Source organism: Seriola dumerili, unplaced genomic scaffold (genome assembly GCF_002260705.1).
Source record: "Seriola dumerili isolate Sdu_G_001 unplaced genomic scaffold, Sdu_1.0 BDQW01000362.1, whole genome shotgun sequence".
NCBI classification, from domain to species: Eukaryota; Metazoa; Chordata; class Actinopteri; order Carangiformes; family Carangidae; genus Seriola; species Seriola dumerili.
Genome location: NW_019174617.1, coordinates 417,257 through 439,176, shown reverse-complemented (window position 1 = coordinate 439,176; position 21,920 = coordinate 417,257). Strand labels below are relative to the sequence as shown.

The window sequence follows — 21,920 nt, the reverse complement described above, 5'->3', positions numbered from 1 at the left end:
TCTCACCAAGCTACAGATGCATCCACTGTCTGAACAGGGAAGGATATAATCTCTCAGTATAAAATGTGGTCATATGAACACAAACACACCCGTTCCACCTACATGGAAGATCAACAGGTAATAAACAGCACATTTGACTTGCAACACAAAGCTCCATTCAGCTCCTGCTAGATTAACGCCATTAGATGCAGCTGGTTTTGCATCCAACATGCAAAGTACTAATTCAAAAAGGTGATGTACTGGCAAGGTGGGAGGGGAGGGAGGGGCAAAGACAAGACATTTATAATAGAACAGAATAGAATACAAGGAGAACTGTATGAAATTGAGCATTTATTTAGGCTTAAAGCTTTGAGTAACAAAATGCAAATTAGTACAAAAAAAAGCCATGAAAAAATAACAATGAAACGATGACAAATATAGAAAGATAAACCTCTTATATAAAAACTAACTTCCCAAAATAATCTATAAAGATACAGAAATAAAACAAATGCCTTAAGTATACTTTCATGGCAGTGAAAAACAAAGTGGTTAATTAATTAACAGTGATTGGTCACATCAACTGAAGTACTGATCAATGACAAATTGCATGGTCTGTGAATGAAGGCCCAAAACAAAAACATCACATTTTATCAGTTTATGTGAGCAATAGTTACTAAAAACTAAAATCCTGTTTTGATATCTGAATAAACATCCTCATAAATCTCATTAAGATCCCATGAAAAAAGTTTTGTCGTACTATGTCCCTATGTGTTGTAACAAAATATCCGAGAGATTTTCCTGTATGTTTTGCAAAATTCCTCTTCTCCTTCCTCAGAGGCGTAATTTTTTCCCCACAAACATCCAGTGTGTATAAAAAAAAACCCAAAACACACAGGTAGTAAATGGTGAAGAGCTTTTGGGGTGATCCAGCCAGCCCCTCAGCTTACAAATCTAGTGTTAATTCTAGCAAAAATTTCCCCATGTGCAACGTCACCAAGAGGAAGTGTCACTGAGGAGAATGTATGGATCTTTGAAAAAAAAAAAAAAAAAAAAAAAAAAAAAGGGGCTAAAATCTATGTACAACTTTCTGATTAAAAATAATGTAAAAAAAAGAATTTGCAAAAAATAAACAGCCCCACTAACATGTGAACAGATATGATTACTGTTAATACCATCCAGTCATACCTGTGTATTTATTAACTTTTTTTTTTTTTTTTTAAATCTATAAATGTCTTGTATGCTTGCACAGCACATTAAATCACAGCTGGACAGCAACACATGGACTGAATTTCCTCATACAGGTACATAAAAATGTGTAAAATTGTTATGCTGTGCTGCAGTAATTGTGTGTTGGGATCTGTTGCAGTAAATGTGTGTTGGGCTGTGGTGCAGTAATACAGCAACATTATTGGAGGTAAACACCGATTCAAGTTTCACAAGGGTGACTTTGCACTTTTTCTAATAAATGGCAGTGACTTGTGTTACAATTATGATCCTTTGCAGTCACACGTCTTCCTCAGTCGTGACTCAACTGACAAAACTGCTCAATTCAGATAATAATTAATATTCTGACAAACATAAAAAAATAGATGTCACTGAAAAACCAAGAAACAATCTCTTTGGTTTTCATCTACTAACTAAATAGACTAAATGTAATGCATCATAAATGACAAGACTGACACAAATTTTAAAAACGGAGTCAATGAAACTCAAATTAAAATCCCAGCCAAAATTAACACTGATTAAATCCAGTCCTTCCCAAATTTAAGTCCCACCCCGACATCCTGTTTCTTGCAATCACAGAAAGATTAAGGTCTCACAGCCATTTCACAGGACCTACTAATGCAATGAGAGCAGTGAGGAGGAGGCAAGGCCTGCCTACAGTATGAATTGCTCTCCTTTATTCATTTGCATATGTCATAAACAGCAAGACACTGTACAGTACAGTACAGTACAGTAAATGGTCAGGCAGTTAAGTTATCAGCTCAAGTGATGAGGTGAGGCAGGAGGTGACTTGGGGTTCCAATAACGGTTAAAAACCTGAAGTAAACGTGATGGCTTGGAAGGATTAAGAGATGACGTTTTTTCCCCTCATGATCACGGCTACAAGCTTCTCAGTCACTGTCGCTCCGCTCTCCTCTCTGCAGGAGTCTCTTTCCGCTGGAGGGCAAAGGGACCTCATGTTTCACAGAGACCTTAGACTTGGTTTTGCTGTGGAGAGAGAGCAGGACAAAAAGGTGTGACGCATGTGAAATGGTTTTAATGACAATACTGAAGTTAGGACACACTGGAGGGTGCATCCACACCAAACTTGGGAGAATCCTTCACAATTATTCTGGCAGATAGTGTTTGCAGCATAAACCGCAACGTAATATCAAAGCATTGTAACTGTTTGCAAAGTGTTTGTGAATGTTTATTAGCTCGGTTATTTTAGTTGTTTTTTAAACCATACATGGTGAAAGACACTACTGTTCAGAAATATTACAGTGATCTGCTGCAGTGTTAAAGTCATGTTTAATCATTACACACAGTGACCTCTAGTGGCAGGTGATCTCGACAAATAACAGTAATAAGGTTCAGCATTTAGCCGCAGCTTCTGGGCAACGCATCATTCTGAAGACTGTACAACGTGTTCACTGCAACCAAAGCTCAAACTCTCAACTGCAGCCAAGATAATGACAGGCTACATGCGTGGATCAGTCTTGAACAATCGAGCTAGAAGTTTGGCCCACTAAAAGTAATTGAGTTTGTTCTGATGCCCAGGAAGTGGATTCATTTCTTACCTTTCTTTGTCAAGCAGCTCCAGACCATCGTTGATTTTCTTTAGCATTTCATAACGCTCACGACCATGAACCTGCAGCAGAGATCATAGGAAAATTATTCACAGCATGGAAAACCTTGTGAGGAAATCTAGCTTTGCAACAGTATGCATCTTTACTTACACGCAGAACATAGAAATCCTTGTCTTCCTCCTCTGCACTGGAGGCAGACTTGGACTTCTTCACAGAAGTCGTGTCAGGGGCAGGGGTGCTCTCTAAACAAACCAAAGTGAGGTTAGCAAGGAAACAGAGAGCAAGGATGGAAACTGAAGTCCAGTGTAATCCAACAAAGACATACTTCGTTTTTTGGTTTGCTTGGTGCCGTTCTGCGTCTTGGTGCTGTTGTCCTCCTCTGTTTTGCGGTCCCTGCCTGGACATGCGCAGACACGCACCTCGAAGCATCTCCGGCCCAGCACCAGTCCCCTGGGAAGGAGATGCATAGTAGAAAGGGTCAAAAATACTTCCTGGACCGCATAAACAAAAATCAACATCCTGAGCAGTAAAATAAACTAACAGCAGTTTAAAAAAAAATGCGAACAAACATCCATTCACACTGCGTCTCCCATCCCCCCTTTCAACTTCTCCCTACCGAAAAGATACATCAGCACTCCCTCCACCCTCAACACATGTGGAGAAAGAGAAGCAACACTTACTCTGGAGACTCAAGGGTCAGGATGGTGAGGATAGGCCTGCGGTTCATGCCGCCCATGCAGGAGCTGTTGCACATGAAGCTCAGCAGGATGGTTGTCATCTCTGAACCCAACTGAAACAGGAAAATCATAACAATTTTTATTCACTGCTGGCTGAGGTCTATACAATTAGGGTGAAATGATAACTTAACCTAAAGAAACCGTCCCGGGCCTCTCAATAAAAAAAAAAAATGTAAAGGTTGTATTAAGTTGAAAAACATTTTCATGCAGAAAATGTACTTATGTTTTTGTAAGCACCGGAGCCATTTCAAAGTTCATATACTCACATACATGATGCTTAAAAGGTCACATCATGGGAAATGCGAATGGGTAAAAAGAAAAAAGTTGTAGACAGTGTAGACATGTTCCCCTTCGGACAGATCAAGTGGGGCAGCAGTACCTGGGGGGGCTCATAAGGGACCGTCACACTCTGCCTCTTTGTGTGTGGATCTTCAAAATACTGAGCCCTCTGGCTGCCTTCCACTCTGATCAGATGGCTGCGATGCTCTGCAGCTGAACAGGAAAAAAAATGTTTTAATTAAAATCACCTCAGCTTTATTATGCTCACAATCAGATACTTCCACTGCATACACAAGCAAATTTTTCACTGAAAAGTTTCTCCTTACTATCTTCATTCTGGTGATGTGGACATCTGCGAACCACATCTGCCACATGCTCCGTCTTCTTATAAACTGCTGTGGCCCTGAGGACAGCACCCTGAGGAAGCTCCTTGCTCACCAGCACTTCCACAGGGGTGGTTTTGGCCAGCTGGCAGTAGAGCTTGTTGAGAAGCTCCGAAAACTGAGAGGAACACAGGGAGAGAAGCCAGACACCTTATTGTCTGTACACTTGTGGGGAAGCAGAGCTGTGAGAACATGAGGATTAAAAAAAAATCTGCTTCAGTAAAAACGGGCAGAGACTAAAACACTATCCTTGAAGTTTGATCAAATTCACGTAAACTACACTTTCTACTCTAAAAAACCAAACACAAACTACATATTAAGCTCTCCTGATCAGTCAGCCCAAATTAATCACATAGAAAAACAAATTTTTTTACCTGCTTTTGTCTATTTTTAACCATTTCAATGCTGGAGCAAGACAGTGCAGGAACATGTCCCGTCATGTCAGGGCAGTACTTTACCATCAGACTGCACTTCACTCACAGACCAGAGCACAAATTGCAGGGGCGGGAGTTTCAGTGCAGACCACCCTAACCGTAAACTGAACTAACCAATCAGGGCGCGCTGCTGCGTGAGTCATCGCAGAGAAATTGATGCCATTGGCTCTTCAAGTACTGTGACTTACTCCAGACCTTAAAATTTAGCGAATTGTCACAATGAATAAGATTCCATATGAATGTCACCATGAGGGATACGAAAGAACGGATTTTTAACGCGTCGCCAGGGTAAGATATTTTATTTTACTGTTAATCAAAAACAGGTTCCAATGTTTTATACCTTTTAAATAACTTTATGGGTGATGACAACTTCAGAGACCAGCCAGCGAGTTACTTAAACTTTTCAAAAGTCACAAAAGTCAAAATTTGAAAATTAGATAAGTTCATTTTAATTTGCTTAATTAAAACAATACTCAAAAGGAGCAGAGTTTCTTTCATATAAAATTAAACTATGGACGGAGGAAACTCGGAGTTTAACAGTGAATGGCGCCTCAATGTTGAGCAGCTGTTGGAATCTCTTTTGTCTCAGGCGAGGGACTCAAACAGCAGACTTGTGTTTGGTTGCAGGATAATCTGCTTTGAGTGCGTACCATTTTTGATATAGTATTTAGATCGAGTGTAATTCTGATAAAATTATGCACTACACGCAGCAAGTACAGATTTCTGCTGCTGATGTTGTTGGTTATTTGTCAGACATTGATCAGAACGGATATAGGCCTATGACAAGTATTCTGGTACCCTTTCAAGTAATGTGCAGAAGATTTACCAGTCAGTTTAAAATAAATAAATAAATAAATCAACAAGTAAGTAGAATTTCTAAATTTTGAACACTCAGCCCTGGAGTTACTTACAGTGGAAGTGACAGATTTGGCTGTGCCAGACTTCTGAAAGCGAAGCTGAAAGCCATATTCCCCAGGATAGTCAGTTGTAACTGGGACGGTGGAGGCCGGGGGAGTAACACCATCTTTAGTTAATGTCTCTGGGGGTAGCTCAAACAGATTCTCATCAAACCCTTCAGTCAGCACTTCAGGTAACTGCTGCAAAAGCACAAAAGTTATAAATAAATAAATTAAGTTCAGATTAGTGTTACCATCATCTGAATATTCACAACAGAAAGCTTTCCTCTGCAGCAGTTCAGTTTAACTTTACAGAACAAGTGCATGGGTAGGCATGCTTACCAGCATGTACATTTGTCCATCAGGCCTCCACTCAGACACGCTTGTTGCCGCTGGGATGGTGGAAATGGAGGGAGTAACGCTGCACAAACAAACAAGCAATCCTGTCAATTTTTCTTGAGTAAACTGACAATTTAAAAATATTATCCACTGTCAAAACATTACTTACACACTCTCCCACAGCTCACGAAATGAATCCTGGCTCAGAGGCAGGTTCTGGCTCAGGTGGAGACTGTCAAGGCTCTGCTCTTCCATTATGCTGTCGTTATTTCCCTCCTTTCCCAGCCGCAAAAAAATGAGGGAAGAGCTATGCAGGAGACATGTGGGGATAAACAGGAAGTAAGAACTTGTGCTGGACTGGTGAGGTATGTAACAACTCGATCTCTATCTAACTCCCCATGTGACAAGTTGCACCAAGTTAATCAAATATTTTGAGAGACAATTACTTTTTATTATCATCTAATGTCCACCTTTTAGATTACTCGATTAGTCTGTAAAATGACAGGAAATTGTGACTAAGCATTTCCAAGAGGCCAACAAAGTAATTACTTCAATTTGTTTTAATTGTCAGACCAACAGACAGAAATATTTAATTTAGAAAAAAAGCTGTAAATCCCCATATTTGAGAAGATGGACATGAAGATGTCTGGCTTTTTACTTTATACATTATTTTAAATGATTCAAATACCAAAACAATAGTCTGTCTTTTCAACACTGTAATATACAAACAACAAACATTAAGGACAAAATTATTTTTACTCCAAAAATGGGAAAAAAAACGATGATTAGGCGGTGTAACGACAATATTTTAATACTTCAGTCTTACAGAGGAATTAATGGTTACTGCCACACAGGAAATGCAAGGTCCCTCTCATGAAAATAGAGTAGGCCTTCTGCTCTGTGGGCTGACAACTAACCTTCAGATGTTTAACTACAAGTTAATGAATCACACAAATATTCCCACAGGCATATCTCATAAATATGAAATTTGAAGGGAACCCAGTGAACCGACTTCAGCAGCCCTAAAAACAAACAACACGAAAAACCATTCAAACTGCTAACGTTAGCCACCGTCCATTTTGTCGAGCAGGAGGCCCACACAAACTGGGCCACCGAGTCGGCAATTAACACAACCATAACTTAATAAACTAATAAACTAATAACTTCATTGTGGTCAAAAATGTGCTAATAAACAAATAACTACCAGCTGTGCAACGAGTGTGTAGCGCACAGTCTTTTCTGTGTTGGCTAGGACTTTGGATTAGCTTCCTTAGCTAATTACGTTAGCACTACGTTTCGGAATCCGTCCGTCTAATGTTAGCTAACTGCAGCCAAACTTTCTTTACCGGACAAAGCATTTACTGGCTCGCTGCTGTTTGCTTTGACGCGAGGAGTGTACCAACACACAGCTACCTTGTAGGTCCCACTGCCGCTGTCCGATGGAGATGAGTCACTGGAAAGCAGACGACGCGAACAGAAACAATCAAAAAAGCCAAAATATTATGGCTTACAACTGAGCACGTTGTTGTCGGGGATTCCCACGAAGAGGACGGGGGGGCGGGGGGGAGGAGGAGCAGTTTTTTTAACAACGCCTAGCGTCCAATCACAGACGAGCTCCTCTGACGCTCCCAAAAGCAACACTGCGAAATAACTACTGTTGCTTTCATGACTTTCGGAAATAACACAACTTAAGAACCACTGTACAAAACAAACAGATAATTACATAGTTCATCTTTTATAAATAACGTAATAAAAGATTTCCCATCTCGCAGAACAAAATTTGGCTTCTTATGATTCTACATACGAAGCATATATACAATGATATACATCCTTCTTGGCAATAATATTAAAATATTTCCGTTACAATGCTGGTGAACTTGCCATAAGTCATGAGTAGATGCGCTACCTATCATAACTGATCATTTCTAAATAAAAAAATAATATATATTGATGAAATACCACAATATATAATAATAATAATACTACTATAATACTGATTATAGTGACTAATGTCTGATAGTGAGTTCCACAATGATTTTAGGTCATGTTTATGTTACATTTGAAACAAATAATTACACAACTAAGATATGAAATTATATTGTATTATTTGCCATTCTGTGTTAATGTTGTATGAAGGGGTTTAGAGGTTGGATATGAGTTTTTGGTTTTGTCTCTAAACCACCTTTTATGGTGGGGATGGACTTTTCTCATGTCTTAGGTGTATTTTGTCTTGGCAACAGTTGGATGCTGATTTACGTTAGCTAAACTTAAAATTTATTCAAGCTTATTTCCAATTTTGTTTTGTTCCAGTTTTTCTAATATTCAAAGGGTTATGTTATACCTTTCTTCATGGGGAAATATTTTTTTCGATGAGCACTCGAAGGCAACATGACGACATAATGACAAAAAGGAAATGTTAAATAAAATTTAAAAAAATAGAAAATGCAATTTTTCTGAACAAATTGCTGTGGGATCACTGGCTTCTGCATGCTGAAGCTAAACTGCGTCGCTGGCCTGAATTTGTATGAAGTAGCTGAAGTAGTATTAAGAGATGGGAAAAACTGGAAAGGGTTGAAGAATCCAAACTGTATTGTAAGCAGTGAATGTAACCAAAAATGAATGAAAGTTTATTAGCATTTTGAGTTTTTACTGGAGTTTCAAGCTGAAAGTGTGAATGAAAAGAAGTGGTTGAAGATGGACGAGAAGTTGTGGAAAACTGGACATTTTGTTGATGTATATTTTATTGTTTAAAAAAAACATTTTAAAGATTTTCTTAGGTGTTTTTTCTTTTTAATTGAAACGGGGTCCTCTGTAGAGTCACAAACATGTATAATCGTTGGTCTAATCATGACTAAATTCCAAAAACATGTTATACAACTTGTGAAAATCAAATGTAACTTGAACTTGGCGATTTTAGTTTGTTCCTCTAACAGTTTTTCATCCGACGATCGTGATATGGGACAAGTCCATCTTTGGCTGATGAACCGGCATTATGTCTCTGCTTCTGTCTCCTTCCAGTGAAGTCAAAGGTCAACCCTGAATCCTCATCCCTGGAGCGGGCAGGGTCAGTATCTCACTTGAAGAATGTGAGAGATGGTCTCCCCCTGCATGGGTCTGGACATCTCCCTCCCTTCCTTTACATTGCGCTCGGATTGTGTTTAAAAAAACACAGTTTCAGTTGAAATCATCTGATTTCACATTTTCAACACTGTGACCTGATTTCATAATCTGCTCCAACAGGCTGGATGATGTCACCTCTCACCCTTCAAATGCCCCTCTGCTGGTAAGATACACTTCTATGCCACTGGGTTGAAAGCTGCAGAGAAACGCAGAGGAGGACTTCACTGACACGACTCCGGTTATGCCACCACGCTGCTGGTTTCTTGTCCTGAGCTGGCACCTGGAGTCACATCCAAAGACTACGTGCTGAATGTTGGTTCTCGTCCATCTCTTGGGGTGCATGGCGGTTATCGGTGCCACTTTGGGGCTTCGTGGCCGTTTGACCTTTGAGTGAATGTGCATGTGTGGTGCCAACGAGTCCACTGTGAACTTGATCCTGAGTGGCACTACATATAGATACAATAGTGAGATCTGACAGAAGAGGAGCAGGCCAGACAGAGAAAAGAGCACTTGCATAATTAGAACATTGGTGCAAATGGTTTAGTGAATCTGATGCTGTGAGAAATTTAATATTTTCTCGTAGTGTGCAAGAGGCTGCATGTGTGCGTGTGTTTTTTGTGTCTTTTGGATACACTTGCCTGCAGGCATATGGCAAAGATCTACATACATAAGACTGAACTTTTTTCCTGTCTATCTGTGATTTTGTTGGCTGATCATTATATTTCGAAGCCAGTCCACAGATCCATTTAGTTGCCCTTCTTTTTGTTTGAGCCTGGTAGTCTTTCTGCATGGTTTCCTCTGTTCATCGTAATTCAGTCATAAGGTGTTTTGCTGTGTGGAGCCAGACTGAGTCGTATGCTGCGCACACGATTTTCCCAAGGAGCCGTGAGAAGGCTGAAACATATAGCCTGAGCTACATGCTGGATTTAGTGCCAGTCCATGTGAAATGGGAACTTGGTCTCAGTGGGCCTGTATTATTTGAAGAATAATTTATATATTGTCAGGCCAGCACAGACAATTGTTCAACATTTTTTAAAGTCTTGTATATACTGTATATATTACAGTTTTAATTAATGTAAGAAAGACACTTTCATTTATTATTTGGCAGTAATAATAAAATGTTTCCCCTATGGACTAAATGTGCTTCTCCTACTCTCTTTGAACGTAGTGATATAACAGTTTATTCCACCTCTCTACTGTGTCAGGTCACATAATGTTGAAACTTTTCCCACCACATAAAAAAAACGTATAACTTAATAAAGTATATGTACATAGCATCTAAAACCCTCATCATTGATGTTTGTTTCAAAGGTTTGTGAACATAAGAATTCATCATTTTTCTCTCAGCAAACAACTGAAGTCATGTGGCTTTTTGGTACAAATGTCGCCTCGCACGCGCCGACGTTGACCTTACAGTGCAACACCTGCTGTCCATCACGCAACTCCATTTACTGTAACATGATTTTGAACCAGCTGACCTCACCTACCTCACGCGCGCGCACACATGTGCAAACACACACACACATACATAGGCAGGTCATGACAAGGAGGAATAGTATTTGCACAGGCTCTTTTGCTACATCACTTGGGTGAGCAATAAAGGGCAGTCACATGGTGTGTGCGTGTGTGTGTGTGTATGTGTGTGTGGTGGTGTGACTTTTTGTTTCAGATAACAGTAAAACATGCACTAGTTTCCACTTTGGTGACAACACAGGTGACTTTTTGCTCTGTGAAACGGCTCAACAGGGGTTTCTGGTTAAAAATGTTTTGCATGGTTGTGAGTGTGAGCGTATTTATACCATCTCTGTCTTGTGGTTCTATCATTGCTCTTGGCTCCCTCTGTGTGAATCGATGTGATACCTTTTGGAAATGTAATATTATCTCTGTCTGTTCCTCGTTGCGTACATGAACCCTTAAACTATGCTGGTTGGGGCTCTACACCACTGTTCTGATGGAGTAATGTTTCTCTGCATTTAGTCAGAGTCACACACACACACATGACTGCGCTTGAGGCCCCTGGCTTTGGATGAGGGGTGTCAGGTTCTCCCACTCTTTCTCAATGTGCGAATGAGGGCAGCAAAAGGAAAAGGCAAAGGGGCTGAGGAGCGAGTGGTGTGAGGTGGGAGGGGGGGGGTGTGTCTGCAAGGGCTGGGCTTACATCTTTTTATTGAGAGATCTAGAGCAGATATTTTTCCACTGAGCTCTTTGGCAGATATGTACTTTTCCCGCCCAGTTCAACCCTCCCACAACACACCCCCTAATCTCCGCCTCGGACGGCCCCAAACTTTCCCTAACCACGCCTACACCGCCAACTCAGGTGGCACAGCTCAAATTTAGGGTCCACCTGTTGCCTGCTGGAAGAGGATTTAGCTTTGTTGTGTGCAACAGAGGGGGGAGGGGGGTTTGTGGAACAGGGTGAGCTGTGGTGTGTGACCTCTTTGGCATGTGATCTGAAATAGAAAGGGATTTATGGTTGTTGGGAAGACAGACAATGGCAACCAGGACGTCAAAGACGAGCCCCTCTTTGCCGCCCCTGAGAAATGTTGAGTCACGGCTGGTTGGACTCTGACTTGGGTTCGTCTGAGGTCCAGCACATATTTTACTTTAACAGGTGATGCTTCAGAGATTTGTGGGTCCAAAAATCTGATTATTAAACTATAATTGTAAATCCTGCACTCCATGAGGGAGGAAAAAAAGAGTTGAATGCATCTCGTCTTTGTACATGAGGTTCTTTTTGAGTTCTGGTTTGTCAGTCTGCCTCTGTTGTGTATCTATCCTACAGTTTATAATTATTTAAAAGGCCAGTCCACCTTATGTAACATGGTTTATAAAACTGGGCCCTGAGACCAAATTTGGCCTTCAGCAAAGCCCATGAGCTCCAGCCCTTGATGAATAATTGTTGATTTAACCAGGACTCTTAAAATGTAATCACATCCCTCATCTCACTTCTATCCTTCATCTCTTGAGCACCATAAGAACAGCCAGAACACCATGTCTGTTAGATCCCACCAGTCTTCTCTTGGTCTTCTTCCTGTCCACATGCTCTGCATCTTCAGCCAATGGTAGTTAAGGTCAGGAGAGCGTCCTCTGTCGCTCACGGGCCCACGGGGCCTCTCTTGAGTAGCAACCTTACCCATACACCCCCCACCCCCACCCCCACCCCGCCCTTCCTCCTCACCTCCTGTCCCCACCCTTCCCTCTGAATACTGAGAGAGGTGTGCACGTGGGTGTGCGGGTGTCACTCTATCCCAGCTGGACGGACACAACACAAGAAAGGAGGACACCCCGCAGGACAGGACGCACCAGGTTGACAAGTGTGGGCTTCCCTTTTGGATTTTACTTTTCCACGCGTTTCTGGCGATAAAGGGCTCTAGGTTAAAGTCGGGGGTTGTTGTCCTGCTGGCGGAGTTTCACGTGTCTCCATTTGGCACCAGACGCGTCTGTCTCCGACCGCTACTTGGTGTCTGGAGCTGCTGAAGTCATGCCGGCCGGGTTTCATCAACTCGGAGGGGAGGTAAGTTTTTCTAGTGAGCTTCCCAGAGTTCATAAATGCGGTTACGCTTCTTTTTGACTCACAAAAGTGACGTGATTAGTTGTACGAAATTTTGCGTATTTTCATTTGGAGAGGTTTTACGCACGGGTTTATCTCCGTATTTGCGCAAAAACTGTGCGTGAACTTGTAGGCTTCGTTGTGCCAAATTGCAGTGTGTCTCGTACAATCCAATAAATAAGCAAGATCTAACTGACTGTTCTGGCAAAAAGTAATCTTAAAATAAAAATTATATAATATGACATTAATTGACACGAGTCTTTCTTATTTCTCCCAGCTTTAAAATAGCTGGTGTAATATGGGCCTCTGCGTTGAAAACATGTAAAGCAATGGCCTCTATTGTAATTTACCTAGAGTCTAAGATAATGAAAAATTAAGAACATTATGAATCTATAAATATAGGCTCCTTGCAACAACTAATACAGTATGAGTCAGTCTCAACAGGAAGAACTAACATCAGCCCTGGTCTGACCGGGCTCTTGCCCTTATTTAGTTCTGAGTATGACCTTGACCAGGAAAATATCTCAGTTTACAGGTCGGAGCTCAGTATTGTGGGTTTGTAAGGCCACCCAGTTTGACTGGTTCCTTCACCGCCCTCATAAACAATGCCTGTGTTGTATGCTCCCATCCAGCTCTCTTTGAAGAATCAATTCTTGGTTAGATGGATGCAGGTGTCATTTTTTATTAAGGGTGATGTTCTTCTGATTCATGATGGCTTAATCTCTCTTTGGACGGTTATCTGTGATGCCATCAAGACAACAGTTTCTCAAGCTGCTCCACTGCTGATAAAATGGTCACAGAGTCTGTGTCCGGGCAGGTTGACGTTCCAGTGGGAACTTCTATTAGCTCAGAGGTTTTAATGGAAAATGAATCCCTTAAGCATGGAAACTCAAATAGAGGAAAAAAGGGTACTAAACTGTACGAGAGGATAAGTTAATGATAAAATGCTACTTGTGTTTTGGCGTTGTCCTTCTATTAGAGTTGTTATATTTATTAACCAGGCTCTTAAATGCAAACACAGATTCATACCTGATACGTGAAAAATAAATGAGTAACTGCACATTTAGCTGTGAGGGAGGTTTGATGAAACACAGTTGGCATGAAGTGTTAATCTGAGCATAACTGGCTGCTTCTAATGTTTTGTTTTTTTTTTACCTTTCTGCAAGGACACGTGCACACAGGCAAACACACACCCTTTTGTTTTGGTTCATGAATACTAAACAGCATTTATCTACAGACTCAACACAGCAAGGTCAAGGAAGAGTGTTACTGACACACACTAGCTCACACCAGCTTTGCAAAAATGATCCACAGAATAGAATAGAAAAGAACACAGTAGAATGGGAAGGTGAATTTTGGCCACTCAAACCCAGGACCAAACTTTAAAAATGTTCGTTTGAAGCCATGTCATATTGTTGTTGTCAGGTGACTCCATCAAAATGTCAGCCTTTCAGAAAGCATTGCTGTTACCGTGATGGGGATGTATTTTTTGGAACTGAAGTCCTCCAAAAGTTGATAAAATCACCATAAAAAAATCACCAGGCTTTTCTGTCGTAGACAAAAGTCTCATCTGCTGCTTATGAAATGGCTTTTTGAGATTTTAAAACGCTTTGCAGGAGGGAAAGACTTCCTCTCTCCAAGGTCGTCTCGTCTGTCACCGTGGAGACAGGTGCCCGGGGCGTGATGGGAAACTGGGGGGAAGCTAAAGTTCAGGCATCAACAGTAAAGTAGCCTGTGAAGTCATGGACAGCGCTGGAGAGATTGTCTCTCATCAGCATCACAGTTATATATAGTTGATGTTAGTGGAGCAGGGCTATGAGTGTGTGTGTGCACTGAAACCAATCCCAGTTGTCCACTTAAGCTCTAAGCTCTCTTATTATTTGACATTACTAACTTTTCCTCTCAGCATTACTCACCATTCTGAAAATAAATAGGTTGAAATGTTTTGTTTACGTCTTTAAATGTGTTTGTTTGCGTGTGTGTTTCTATTCCAGACAGTGACAGGAACCCTCGCTCTCTCAGTCTTCACTGCTGTGCTGGGATCTCTGGAGTTTGGATACAACATCGGCGTCATCAATTCACCTCAGAAGGTTCAAACCGAGCACTGACGTTCAAAACTAACAAATAACATCCCAAGATAATTTCTGTTTCTCAATATTCCCTCATTTTACAACAGCGTGTGTTTGATGCTAACAACGTCCCCACCACGCTGCCTCGAGGCAAACTGTGACTGAGATAAATGCAGGAGGAGTAAGATGAACGTTTAATCTTTAAGAGTGGAGGACTGTAAAAGCCGGGTGGTGTGTCCGAGTAAAGCAAAGAAAGGAGATGTCCGTCTGTCCGGCTCATGAAGAGAGGGGTCTTAAGTGATTCGTTCCCTGCCGGGTGTTGCTGTATGCACACACACGGTGTCACTGTCTGTGTATTTGAAGTATGAAGTCACGTTCAAATGAGATGAATGTACTTGAGCCAAGTCCAGGTGACTTGGCCGCTGGTATTCAGGCATCTGCTGATGTCTTCCCTTGACCCTCAACTGCAAACTCCACTCATCTGACGTATCCGCAGAGACACCAAAACCAGAATAGACGTGGAGCTGCCATGTTTTAATGTGTGTGCTGCATTTCGACAAGCTTTTATTAGATGATTTTAATATACAGAATAAATTGTACAGGAAATTCTTGATTTAATGCCTGTTACTGATAGATTTTGCATTATGCATTGTGCATCCTCCATATGGATTTTTCTGTGTTAGTATCCACTTTGCTGTGTTAATAAAGCACTTACATTTTTATGAATGTAGCTCCTGCTCACATACCAAAAGCCCGGTCAGTTTCTATGTGTGTGCATAAGAGTGTGTAAGTAAATCTTCCTCTCATAGAAAAAAAAAGAAAGGTTAATTAAGTTATTTTTTATTATATATTTAGTGTGCTTAAACAAAATATATTTACTAAATGATTTTCACTTCAGTTCAGCTCAATTCAATTCAATACAACTTCATTTGTGTACGCAGCAGCTCGACACCCGGATCAACTCAAAGCTTCAAACATTTGAAGGCTATGAGCTTTTATGTGGAATTTTTTTAAATACATGAATAAAAAACTTTATCTATAACATAAATCATGTAATTGGATACACACAGTAATGTAATGTAATATATTTAGGAAAGAAACAGCAGAGGGGATAAAGGACTGTAACAAACCCTGCAGGGCACCCTAGATATTCAAACAGACGACATGCTTCAAACTCCAAACCCCAGCTTACCTTGTTTTTACGGAAATTGTTTTGTTCCTGCAACAGATCCTTTACCGGGACGACCTGCTGTTGGAAAATTCTCAGTATTAATTAATTAATTAATTTTCCACCTTTGCGTCCCTGTACAGATCATTGAGGAGGACTATAACGCTACATGGGTGCACCGGTATGGAGAGCCCATCCCCACAGGGACCCTCACCTCCCTCTGGTCCCTGTCTGTGGCCATCTTCCCCATTGGGGGCATGCTCTCTTCCTTCTGCGTGGGTTTCGTCTCTGAGTGGTTGGGCAGGTAGGGAAACAGGATGTCACATCTCTCTAATTTCGGTCTTTCTTGTAGAAGTGAAAGTTTTTCCTGTGTCTTGTTACATGAACCCAAACTCATGAAAACCACTGAAAATATTTCATATAGTCCTGACAGTCAACCATGTCAAATTACGTTGGGATTCATCAAAAATGTACGTTATACTTGCACAATGAAATGCATGATAGCTAAAAAACAAAAACAAAAACAAAACAAAAAAATTGCCACTGACACTGGACCATATTTCCTGAATGCTGAATTCATCCTGAGTACAGTTTGTGTTGGACAATAAAATAAAGTAAAACATTTCAGGGGGTAACTCTATGAGTATCATACACCTCTGCGTAGATCCAAAATGGATCCCAACGTCCAGTTTCGTCATTCAGGATGTTCCACCTCGACCCAGTTTCCCGCTGTAACCGGAGCTGGGATGCAAACTGGACTGGAGCCTACATCTTCCACTGACTGAAAGGGGATCTTAACAGAGCTGACAGTCCTGGGTCAGGAGGGGTGTGTGTGTGTGTGTGTGTGTGTGTGTGTGTGTGTGTGAGAACCCTAACCCATTCAGCTTGAGCGCACTCAGGACAAGGTCTTCCTTAATAAAAACAGAAGAAGCAGCAGCAGGGGTCACCCGGTGGCACGACGATGGCAACTGCTCTGACCTCCGAGGTCAAAGTGCTTTAGATGTAACTGTATCTCTTGTGAACACGGACGTCTCCTTTAACACTAGGTCTTATTGTTTGGTGAATGAGATGAGAACAGGAGGAGCGCTGAGCGTTTACCATTTATAGTGAAAACTTGTTTTCTCGCCTGTTACTTCACTTGAATGTTTGAGCTTGCCTGTGTAGAATGATGTCACATCACAACTAGAAACCAATCATGGTCCAGTTTGTAACTTACATAAGAGTGATGTGGAAACTTGACGCCTCCAGTGCACATACGCTGAGAATGGAAAAGGCAAGAGGAGACATCTTGTGTCCAGCAGTTAAACCTTTGAAATGATCAGTGTATATTAACACGTTCTGGATTTAATGTCTTAAAACATGTCTTGGGGGGTGGGGGGGTCTTTACTACCTCGATGTTGATTGTTTAGTCTTTTAGTAAAGGTCCCTCTGTCACTGCTGCTCTAGCCATTGTTCTGCACAAGTCTTTGTCATGACTGAGATGATAAGGATCTAAAAATATCTTCAAAAAATGGATTGATGACAAAACAGCGAGTCCTGTTTCACTGTCATGTTCAGATTAACCTCGGTGGGAGCCCTGACTGACTTCTCTCTGCATCCACTTGTCAAAGCCGCCTGCACCTTTGACATCATCTGGCTTTTTTTTTTTTACAGAAACTACTTGTAGATTCAGTCAGGCATCAGGTGACTAACTGAAGCCTTCAGTGTTTTTGTGTGACACTGCCCCCTAGAGGCTGAAGTAAAGTATCACTAGCTTTCCATGTGCAGGCAGAAGGACACAGCGATTACATGGACAAAAGAGGAATGTCCTGTTGAATCTATGAAACAAGTAAAATCTTTTTCTCGTGGTGTTCATACATTGTATTCAATGTCTACTTCTTCACCCACCACTACACTGTATCTTTATATGCAATTACAGACTATCAACCAAGCTGCCCTATGCATAATGTTCATCATCCTGATGGAAAAATGTCTGTTTTAATTGTTCTATATAAATTTTTTTGGACAAACATCGAGACCTGGAAGGTTTAGGTTCCAGTCTGTAAATGTACCAACATAAGTTATCAACAATCATTTGTTAAATGACAATAATAGTTTTTATAAGAACGTATTTTAATTTTTGATAGCAAAATTTGTCAAATACTCAAAGAAGTTAATTTACTATTAACAGTGGTTGAGTTAATGTTAATCTTCTGGATGACACATTAAGACTTTTGTTTCAAATGTAACACCCACTCTGACTCATGGATGTCATTAAAAAGGCCCTCACTGATAATGGTAATGACAGAGGTCAGATTTAAATCATATTTGATGGGATTCAGAGTCAGGATTGAGAAGCATAATTCCAAATATATGTATCTGTGTTTCTCCAGGAGGAAAGCCATGCTCATAAACAATCTGCTGGCCTTCATTGGTGGAAGTATGATGGGTTTGTCCAAGCTCTGTCGCTCCTTTGAAATGATGATCTTCGGACGTTTTATCATTGGTGCCTTCTGTGGTGAGCAGTCTGCTTCTCCGTTCTTTGTGTATTTGTCTGACAAATTTAAAATCACAGGAAAGTATTTCAAAGTTAGACCATGCTCCTGTTTAATAGAGAGTTTATCTGACTCTGATAAACTCGTCTGTCGTCTGACTTTTCTTCTCTGCAGGGTTGGCGTCAGGCTTGACACCAATGTATGTGGGTGAAATTGCTCCCACGAGTCTGAGAGGGGCTCTGGGCACGCTGCACCAACTGGCCATAGTCACTGGCATTCTCATTGCACAGGTACGACAGCACACTGTGATGTTGATGGTTTACAGATCTTTCTGAACTGTCCTATTTTCTGTCCCTCCACGTTCCATTGTGTCAACAAGGATAAGTGTAAATCTGAGTTTAAATATTTTTATGGTACCTTTTAAAGTCTTAAGCTCTCACATCCTGTTCCTCTCCCTGTGCAGATTCTCAGTCTGGAGTCGTTAATGGGCAGTGAGGACTTGTGGCCTGTCCTGATGGGTTTAACCGTCGTACCAACTGTACTTCAGATGGCACTTCTTCCCTTCTGCCCCGAGAGCCCCCGATTCCTCTACATCGTCCGCTGCCAGGAGCACCACGCCAAGAGCGGTGAGCGGGCCCGAGACATCTTTAAGGTCTTGATCTTGTCTTTGAATGAGCTTTACATTTACAACAATGGTTGGACCTCACCTAGCTAATCACTTACAGTACATTACCCAGCTATCTGTTGACCTACTTAAGCACTGTTGGGTCACCTTATATAACGTTTATGGGGCTAAATGTATATACTGTCTGTATATGTAGGATTTTAAGTCCGCCCTCCATAACGAATTAGAGACTCTGCGGGTTCCAAGTTGAATTTTCCTTGAAGACGTGGTGGCCAAAAGGTCCTCTCACAGGAGGCCTAAAACTCAAACGGGTTCTCGTAAGAACATATTAGCCGACCATTCACACTTCTCGACTCTCACTCCTTACATGCCTCCTTTGTGCAGGCCTGAGGAGGTTAACGGGCAGGCAGGAGGTGGGCGACATGCTGGCAGAGATGAAGGAGGAGAAGAGGAGAATGGACATGGAGAGGAAGGTGTCCATCCTGGAGCTCTTTCGCTCTCCACTCTACCGCCAGCCCACCATCATCTCCATCCTGCTGCAGCTCTCCCAGCAGCTGTCTGGGATCAACGCAGTGAGTTGGGGTTGCTTTAAACACTGATTTAGTTATTGTGAGTGATCCACAGCTAGACAATTACTTTATTAGTTACAATTTAAGGTCCCCAAAAGGAAAGTCACTTAAAAAAACAGGAATCAGTGCAGTATAATATTGACTTAATTGATCTAATCTTGTTTACCCTCTGGCAGATTTTCTACTACTCCACTGATATCTTCAGAAAAGCAGGAGTGCAGAGTGCGGACTATGCCACCATAGGAGCTGGTTTGGTAAACTGTGCCTTCACTGTGGTCTCAGTGAGTAATCACACCACCGTGCCTTCACCTTTGCCTTTTTGATGTGCTCCCTCTTTCTTGATACACAAGAATTCAATTTTAAGCATTAGATCTATTTTCAATTTAGTACGATAAACATTACAATCCTGCCATGTACCAAAGTGGGTCTCTCTTACTGTTTAACATTGTTATCAAAGAGTAAATAAGATAACAGAGGAGGCTGGCCACCGTTTTTTCCCGTGCCCGCCTCTCAAACATTCCTGACTCCAAACAGGACAAGTTTGGTTTGGCAATTCAAGATGTTTCAATGTCATTAAATGGGTCAATGAATTTGAATAGTTGAATACCTCAACAGCTAGTGGATGGATTATTATGAAATTTGGTACAAACGTTCATGTCCTCCTCAACTGTAATCTGCTGTAACAACTTTGATGATGCCCTGATTCTTCATCCAGCACCATCATCAGGTCAAACGGTTAATTTGTCCAATACTTTGGTGGCTCTGTTCCACCATTTCTTCTTATTAACAGCTCTTCCTAGTAGAGAGGATGGGTCGACGGACACTCCACATGCTAGGACTGGGAGGAATGTGCGTCTGTGCCATCATCATGACGATTGCTCTTGTTTTACTGGTCAGTCTCCCAAAGATGCAGGTGTCTTGTACTGTACTGTTGCGGATCTCCACAAACCTCTGAACCTCGTCTTCTTCCACCTGACAGGACAGTGTTCCTTCGATGAGCTACGTCAGCATGCTGTCAATCTTTGGGTTTGTTGCCTTCTTCGAGGTGGGTCCAGGTCCCATCCCCTGGTTCTTTGTAGCCGAGTTGTTCTCTCAGGGTCCGAGGCCGGCTGCAATGGCTGTGGCCGGCTTTTCCAACTGGACTGCCAACTTCATCATCGGCATGTGTTTCCCATATGTTAATGTGAGTATCTTTTACTTTAAACAGATGATATGGATTTCCTCAAAAACTACTGATGATGTCCAAGGTTTACTCCTCCTCATGTAATTTAATCTGGATTTCCTCCCGTTCTTACCTAGAAACTTTGTGGGGCATACAGCTTCCTGATCTTCGCAGCACTCCTCCTCTTCTTCATCATCTTCACATTCTTCCGAGTGCCAGAGACACGGGGAAAGACCTTCGACCAGATTGCAGCAAACTTCCACGAGCACTCGGCGGGAGGAATGATGGATATGGGCATGGACATGGACATGGACATGGACAAGCCCAGCACTGAGCTGGATTACTTGGGGGAAGAAAGTATCAATTGAAAAGTCCCTGCTTGATGAGAGATTGAACTGAGAACAGCCTGGGATGAACTGTGTATATGGGCCTGATGCCAAAATCTTATTGACATGTATATTGAGGTCTATTGTTATATTCATAGATTGTGGTGCCAAAGCAGTGTTAAAGGTGTGTGACAATTTGGGTGTTTTGGACTTGTCCTATGCTGGTGCCACTGCAATCCAAGGTAAATAGTTAAGAATTCTGCCTTGACAGAGTCTGAAAACCTACAGAGTAAAAGCTGAAGATGTAATTTCAAGGAATATGATGCACATAAGGAGAAGGTGTCTGGACTGTTGAGGCATTGACTGCCAGTGTGGTAGGATTTTATGCAATGCACTCAGTTGCAATATTGTCAGAGGTGGAGAGAGGGGAGGATTTCCTGCACTTTATCTACAAAGACATCCAAAGTTTTCAGAGCTAGGTTAAAAAAGCAGAATATACAGCCACAGCGTTGAGTATACTTGCATATGTTGTACGAAAGCTGGGAACACACTGGAGTGTGTGAGACATTGGTTTCAGATTTCTGTCATTAGTAAAATTCAACTACAAGATCATGTTCTGATTTATAAATGAGATGTTAGTGGCTGTCAATGGTTTGAAACTCATCTGGAAGGAACAAGGTTTAAACCCTAAGTGTGCGGGATTATTTTAGTTGTGTGGCTTCTTTTGTAAATGAAAAAAAAGGTTTGTGGAAAAGCATTTTTATATTCCTTTAAGTATCTGAAAAATACAATTTCAGTACCTATAAGCTCAAGGTTTTGAACATGACTAGACAAACTTCTGATACACAGCCCTAACTCCAATATTATGCCAACTGTCCAATGTGACCCACTAATTCCCCCTGACGATCTTTTGGATAAAAAAAACAAAAAAAAAAAACACAGGCTCAAAGTCTTCATTGTCTAACTGGGGTTTCAATCGTGAGGTGCATTCCCAGCTTACGCTAAGGCAAAGTGCCAA

The 21,920-nt window shown here is 41.4% G+C and overlaps 2 protein-coding genes and 1 long non-coding RNA gene across 4 annotated transcripts; 2 read left to right on the top strand and 1 right to left on the bottom strand.

The window, feature by feature from the left end:
• Positions 1–317: 317 nt before the first annotated feature.
• On the bottom strand, positions 318–7,376 carry LOC111233015 (cellular tumor antigen p53-like). Of its 2 annotated transcripts, none has more exons than XM_022760740.1 (11): positions 7,253–7,376; positions 6,009–6,146; positions 5,843–5,921; positions 5,516–5,701; positions 4,114–4,288; positions 3,888–4,000; positions 3,452–3,561; positions 3,097–3,221; positions 2,922–3,013; positions 2,763–2,833; positions 318–2,190 (listed from the first exon to the last, which is right to left on the bottom strand). In XM_022760740.1, the coding sequence occupies exons 2-11, from the start codon at positions 6,092–6,094 to the stop codon at positions 2,094–2,096; spliced, it is 1,134 nt and encodes a 377-aa protein (XP_022616461.1). In that variant the 5' UTR covers positions 6,095–6,146; positions 7,253–7,376; the 3' UTR covers positions 318–2,093. The 2 variants fall into 2 exon arrangements, with proteins under 2 accessions (XP_022616461.1, XP_022616462.1); XM_022760741.1 differs by having other exon boundaries at positions 5,516–5,698.
• On the top strand, positions 6,173–9,110 carry LOC111233016. The gene is made up of 3 exons (XR_002665578.1): positions 6,173–6,204; positions 8,858–8,903; positions 9,080–9,110. It is a non-coding gene; the product is annotated as an uncharacterized LOC111233016 (long non-coding RNA).
• Positions 9,111–12,243: 3,133 nt separating this feature from the next.
• Positions 12,244–21,826, top strand: slc2a4 (solute carrier family 2 member 4). The gene is made up of 11 exons (XM_022760718.1): positions 12,244–12,473; positions 14,504–14,599; positions 15,890–16,050; positions 18,119–18,243; positions 18,395–18,510; positions 18,684–18,846; positions 19,230–19,417; positions 19,591–19,695; positions 20,205–20,306; positions 20,394–20,597; positions 20,714–21,826. Exons 1-11 carry the CDS (start codon positions 12,441–12,443, stop codon positions 20,942–20,944), a joined length of 1,524 nt encoding a protein of 507 aa, XP_022616439.1. The 5' UTR covers positions 12,244–12,440; the 3' UTR covers positions 20,945–21,826.
• The last annotated feature ends 94 nt before the right edge of the window (positions 21,827–21,920 follow it).

What these genes read in the sequence shown, in the direction of transcription:
- LOC111233015 (XM_022760740.1), bottom strand. Translation starts at nt 6,094, where the DNA reads ATGGAAGAGCAGAGCCTTGACAGTCTCCACCTGAGCCAGAACCTGCCT. An exon ending in ACATCACCAGAATGAAGATA is followed by an intron (nt 4,001 to 4,113) that starts GTAAGGAGAAAC and finishes TTTCCTGTTCAG; the next exon opens with CTGCAGAGCATCGCAGCCAT. An exon ending in AGGATTTCTATGTTCTGCGT is followed by an intron (nt 2,834 to 2,921) that starts GTAAGTAAAGAT and finishes TCTCTGCTGCAG; the next exon opens with GTTCATGGTCGTGAGCGTTA.
- slc2a4 (XM_022760718.1), top strand. Translation starts at nt 12,441, where the DNA reads ATGCCGGCCGGGTTTCATCAACTCGGAGGGGAG. An exon ending in AGCTGTCTGGGATCAACGCA is followed by an intron (nt 19,418 to 19,590) that starts GTGAGTTGGGGT and finishes ACCCTCTGGCAG; the next exon opens with ATTTTCTACTACTCCACTGA. An exon ending in TGTGTTTCCCATATGTTAAT is followed by an intron (nt 20,598 to 20,713) that starts GTGAGTATCTTT and finishes GTTCTTACCTAG; the next exon opens with AAACTTTGTGGGGCATACAG.